Genomic DNA, 5532 nt, shown 5'->3' with positions numbered 1-5532 from the left:
GGCTTCTCCAACCCTGGGGCCGGCTGGGGTACCGTCTGGGCAAGGGGCTGGGCGCTGGACCGAGTCGCCTGACCCCTCCCCCACTCCTCTGCCGAGTTCCGCGGGCTGGACGCGCTGGAGAAGTTGAGCAGCGCCCGGGCCAGCCCTGGGGGCTGACAGTCGGTAAAGTTTGGCCCAAAGAGGAAGTGGCCTCAAGCCCCGGCAGGTGGCGGCCAGGCCTGGACCTGAGCGCTCGAGGCCTGCGGGCGGGCTCTAGGCGAGGGCGCGCCCCAGCGTCAGGCTTCGAGCCGATTTCCGGGGCTTCGGGGACTGGCCGAAGGAAGCGGCGGCGGCCGGGGAAAACAACTCAGAAGTTGGCTAGAGGCACCGCCCCTGCACCCGGGCCGCTGCCGCCCCCGACCCGTCCCCAGCCCTGGCATCTAGAGCATCGGTCGGGGAGCCTGGGCCATGGAGCCCCCTCGGGGAGGCGGCACCGGGGAGCCAGGACGCCCGGAGCGGCGCCGCCTCCCCACTGAATAAACGACGGAAGCTCCGGGACTGTTCCCGCACCTCCGGACGGCTCAGGATGCTGCCGGCCATCCTTCTCCTCTTCCTGGGTAAGAAACTGAAACGGGACTACTCGCCCAGCACCCCGCTCCCAGGGCTCTCACCGGGCCCATAGGGCTCTAGCTCCTTTCCTGCTACGCGGCTCCTCACTTGAACCTGCCCGCTCGTGCCCTCCACCCCCTGCCGCCGCCCCGGCACTGCCTGCCCAGCCCCGGGGAAATCTCCAGCCGTTCCCTCAGTCTCTCGCTGACTTCTGTAAATCACTGTACCCAACCCATAGGCCGTGCTGCCAGACCTTCCTTCGAGGTCACACACCGCTGGTCTTCCTCTGCTCCACCACCCCTTACCGTAAACTACCCGGAAGCCGCAAATGGCTCTCGTTCCTCCTTGAGTTGCTCAGGTGAAGGAAACTCGGAAGCATGACTCTTGCCCTTTCTCGCTCTTCCTCTAGGAGGCACTGTGGCCCACCCAGATAGGATCATTTTCCCGAATCCTGGTGAGTAGAGGATGCCCCAGGGGTCCCATGGCCTTGGTAGGTAATGAGAACTCAAGACTTTCTCTTCCTTGAATTCCTCTAGTACCTACCATAGTTTTAGAGTGGACGTCATCCACCCTTTTTTTTTTAACAGATGAGGAAACTGAGACCCAGCGTAAGCCCTCAGCTGGTAGTTATGTACTTTTTTCTTTTCCCCCAAATATCCATCCTTAATCTGCCTAGCCAAAATGTAGTCTCCCTGAGGATAGAAACAGTATTTCCTGTTCCTTCTGGCCCAGTGGCTGGCACAAAGCAGACCTCATGTTGTTTGTGGTGTTGATATGTAAAGTGGAATTATGATGAGGGAGGAGAGGAGGAGGCTGCCTGAAGACTATGCCTGTAGTGAGTGTGTGGCTGGAGCGGGGGAGTGTCTGTGCTCCTGCCGAAGAGCCCAGGCCCTCGAAGACCTCAAGCCTGGGCAGGGGTGTGATGGTAAGGGGCTCTCGACTGATGCCCCTACATTCCTCTCTTTCTCTAGCCTGTGAGGACCCACCAGCGGTGCTCTTGGAAGTGCAAGGCACCTTACAGAGGCCTGTGGGCCGGGACAGCCGCAGCTCCCCTGCCAACTGTACCTGGCTCATCCTGGGCAGGAAGGAGCAGACGGTAACGGTTAGGTGAGTGCAGGCACAACCCTATACCTTTCCCCCACTCCCCCTCCTCTACCAGGGAGAAGCCTCCGGGGAGCACTTCTCCATGGAGCTTCCATCCTGTCAACGGGAAAGAGGAGAGTTAGATACGGCGTCATCTGCCCTAAAAGCCTGGCTTGTTTGGGGCCAGACACAATAAATTGCAGGTGGACTGGAGTGGACATCTAGCTTGGGTCCTGTCATCTCTGAAGGACAACAGTCACTCCAGAACCTTCCTCAGCCTCCTCAGATCTTTTAAACAGTCCAGGTCTCCCTGGGCTCCTCCAACTTTGGGCTGTGGGGTTGGGGCCCATGTTAAGTACCTGGCTGTTTGCTTCACACAGGTCACTTCCCATGAATTTACCCAGGAAAGGATAGGTGAAAAGAGAGGCCGTCTGGGGAGAGCTTGTTGGAGCAGAGGGATCAGAATGCTACAGTGATCTCAGGTCTCACCACTGGGCACTGGGAGGGGATGGTGAGTTCTGGTTAAGCTTCCGGTAGTTGCCAGCACCATACCTGGGTGACAGTGCTGCAACAACAGGAAAGCAATCAGTCTCAGTCCAGAACACAAGGCAGTTTTTCCAAGAGGCTCTAAGATGTACTCATGGTCTCAGGTACCACGGGCCTCTGTTAGGGCTGTTGCCTTGATTACAAAGGAATTTGGCTAACTCCATTTTCATCTGACCGTTTGGACTGTGGATAAGCAGGTGTTTGTGCTGCTTGGGGAAGAAGAGGCTTGACAACTGTTGGGGGAGGAAGAAGCCAGCAGCGGTCAGGAATCTTACGTCCTGCTCTCCTTCACCCCTATAGGTTCCAAAAACTGCATCTGGCCTGTGGCTCAGAGCGCTTAACCCTGCGCTCCCCCATCCAGCCGCAGATCTCCCTGTGTGAGGCACCTGCCAGCCCTCTGCAACTGCCTGGAGGCAACGTCACCATCACCTACAGCTATGTCGGGGCCAGAGCTCCCATGGGCCAGGGCTTCCTGCTCTCTTACAGCCAAGGTGGGCTGGACAGGGCTCTTGTAGCTCTTAGAACAGGCAATAGAAGCCCCTGGGAGGAGGGGAGGATCCTGCCCGCCCCAGTGCTTCACAGCCCCTCTCCGTGGTGCCTCTACAGATTGGCTGATGTGCCTGCAGGAGGAGTTCCAGTGCCTGAACCACCGCTGCGTGCCCCTGTTCCAGCGCTGTGATGGGGTCGACGCCTGTGGCGACGGCTCTGATGAGGCAGGTTGCAGCTCAGACCCATTCCCTGACTTGGACCTAGCCCCTGTCCTCACCCCACCCTGCAATCACACCTTAGAAGACTTCTATGGGGTCTTCTCCTCCCTCGGATACTCACACCTGGCCTCAGTCTCCCAGCCCCAGTCTTGCCGCTGGCTGCTGGACCCACGCGATGGCCGGCGCCTGGCAGTGCGCTTCACGGCCCTGGATCTAGGCTACGAGGATGCAGTGCGTGTATATGACGGCGCGGGGCCCCTCGAGACCCTCCGGCTGCTGCGAAGCCTCACCCACTTCAGTAATGGCAAGGCTGTCACTGTGGAGACGCTGTCTGGCCAGGCCACAGTGGACTACCGCACAGTCCCTTGGAGCACTGGTCGGGGCTTCAATGCCACCTACCACGTGCGGGGCTACTGCTTGCCTTGGGACCGACCGTGCGGCTTAAGCTCTGGCTTGGGGGCTAGCGAAGGCCTCGGCGAGCGCTGCTACAGCGAGGCACAGCGCTGCGACGGCTCATGGGACTGTGCGGATGGCACGGACGAGGAGAACTGCCCCAGCTGCCCACCTGGACACTACCCCTGTGGGGCTGCTGGCACCCCTGGGGCCACAGCCTGCTACCTGCCCGCTGACCGCTGTAACTACCAGACCTTCTGCGCCGATGGAGCAGATGAGAGACGCTGTCGCCACTGCCAGCCGGGCAACTTCCGGTGCCGGGATGAGAAGTGCGTGTATGAGACGTGGGTGTGCGACGGGCAGCCGGACTGTGCTGATGGCAGTGACGAGTGGGACTGCTCCTACGCCCTGCCCCGCAAGGTCATTACCGCCGCCGTCATTGGCAGCCTCGTGTGCGGCTTGCTGCTGGTCATCGCCCTGGGCTGCACCTGCAAGCTCTATGCCATTCGCACCCAGGAGTACAGGTCAGTGGGAGTGCAGCTGGCGGTAGAGGAGTGGGCCCTGAGGGCGGGGCAGGGCCCGTGTGGCCACGGGAGGCCTGAGGGTATGCACATGGGGGACAGGCTCTGTGGCCAGCTGCTGGCTGCACTCCTGGGGCTACGTCACTTGGGGGCAGGTGTGCTCCTCTGAGGGAGGGACAGATCTAGATGTCGAAAGCCACCTCAAGGAAGGAGGGAGATCTCAGATGACTTTGGAGAGCCAGGGCATAATGCCAGGTATCCTGGCCTGGGTGTGGAGTAAAGAGGCCTGTCTGGGTTGGGACAGGCAGCTCTGGTCACCGGCACCTGTGACTGAGCAGCCCTCATGCCTTCCAGCATCTTCGCCCCCCTCTCCCGGATGGAGGCCGAGATTGTACAGCAGCAGGCACCTCCCTCCTATGGGCAGCTCATTGCCCAGGGCGCCATCCCCCCTGTAGAGGACTTCCCTACAGAGAACCCTAATGATGTAAGTCACCCTCCCCAGCCAGACCACCTGCCACTCCAGCCCCCTGTGGCTGTCCCCACCCCTTCCGACTCTGACGTCTTTCTCCTCTCCTTGCAGAACTCTGTTCTGGGCAATCTGCGTTCTCTGCTACAGATCCTGCGCCAGGACATGACTCCAGGGAGCACCTCCGGTGCCCGCCGCCGCCAGCGGGGCCGCTCTATGCGCCGCCTGGTGCGCCGTCTTCGCCGCTGGGGCTTGCTTCCCCGAACCAACCCCCCAGCCCGGACCCCTGAAACCAGATCCCAGGTCACACCGTCTGCTGCTCCTCCTGAGCCCTTAGATGGCAGCACAGGTCCAGCCCATGAGGGCGGGGCAGTGGGTGGGCAAGATGGGGAACAGGCACCTCCGCTGCCTGTCAAGGCTCCACTGCCACCTTCCAGCACATCCCCAGCCTTCCCTACTGTTCCTGAAGCCCCAGGGCCACTGCCTGCGGTGCCCTTGGAGCCATCACTGCTGTCTGGAGTGGTACAGGCCCTGCGAGGCCGCCTTCTGCCCAGCCTGCGGCCCCCTGGACCAACCCGGGCGCCACCTGGGCCCCACACAACAGTCCTGTCCCCAGAGGATGAGGACGATGTGCTGCTGGTGCCATTGGCTGAACCTGGGGTCTGGGTGGTCGAAGCGGAGGATGAGCCACTGCTGGCCTGAGGTGACCTAGCTCCCTTGGGCACTCTGTTCACAGAGACAGCAACCCTATAGAGGGCAGCTCAGCTTCCCATCCACTACTTCCCTCCCTGTCCCTCAGTCTGAGGGGACTTGATGGGCCTCCCGTTGATCCCAGGTAGCTTCTATCAAGTTAGGTGTCCCTCAGACAGGGAGAGGGCCCTCACAGAGCCCCTCTCCACATGGCCAGAGGCCACAGTCTACCACCACCCTCTCCCCACACTGCCACCAGTTAGTGGCTGTTTTTAAAAAGTAAAGTTCTTAAAGGGTCATGGGCCTGGACACTCCATCCTTGCCAAACCCACCCAAAAGTGGCCTTATGCACCAGAATGCCAACTGGCTGGAGACCTCCAGCCCCCAAGGGAGGATTTGGGCAGGGCCTGAGGTTTTGCCAACAGTGATCCCTCCTACAAGGCCTGGCTCATAAGAAGAGCACAACAAATGCTCCTGTCCCATAGCTAGGTTGTTGCCCAGGAAGCCAAGGTTGAAAATAAAGGAATCAGAAACTTCA

The 5532-nt window shown here is 60.6% G+C and overlaps 1 protein-coding gene across 1 annotated transcript; it reads left to right on the top strand.

Annotated features, from left to right (window-relative positions):
• LRP10 (LDL receptor related protein 10) lies at positions 1-5532 on the top strand. The gene is made up of 7 exons (XM_052646327.1): positions 1-596; positions 998-1042; positions 1560-1695; positions 2518-2708; positions 2824-3841; positions 4193-4322; positions 4419-5532. Exons 1-7 carry the CDS (start codon positions 566-568, stop codon positions 5004-5006), a joined length of 2139 nt encoding a protein of 712 aa, XP_052502287.1. The 5' UTR covers positions 1-565; the 3' UTR covers positions 5007-5532.

This window comes from Budorcas taxicolor, chromosome 10 (assembly GCF_023091745.1).
Source record: "Budorcas taxicolor isolate Tak-1 chromosome 10, Takin1.1, whole genome shotgun sequence".
In the NCBI taxonomy this organism is placed as follows: Eukaryota; Metazoa; Chordata; class Mammalia; order Artiodactyla; family Bovidae; genus Budorcas; species Budorcas taxicolor.
The sequence above is the reverse complement of the archived record's forward strand: the minus strand, read 5'-3'. Positions and strand labels throughout refer to the sequence as shown.

What these genes read in the sequence shown, in the direction of transcription:
- LRP10 (XM_052646327.1), top strand. Translation starts at nt 566, where the DNA reads ATGCTGCCGGCCATCCTTCTCCTCTTCCTGG. An exon ending in ATTCGCACCCAGGAGTACAG is followed by an intron (nt 3,842 to 4,192) that starts GTCAGTGGGAGT and finishes CATGCCTTCCAG; the next exon opens with CATCTTCGCCCCCCTCTCCC. An exon ending in CTACAGAGAACCCTAATGAT is followed by an intron (nt 4,323 to 4,418) that starts GTAAGTCACCCT and finishes CTCTCCTTGCAG; the next exon opens with AACTCTGTTCTGGGCAATCT.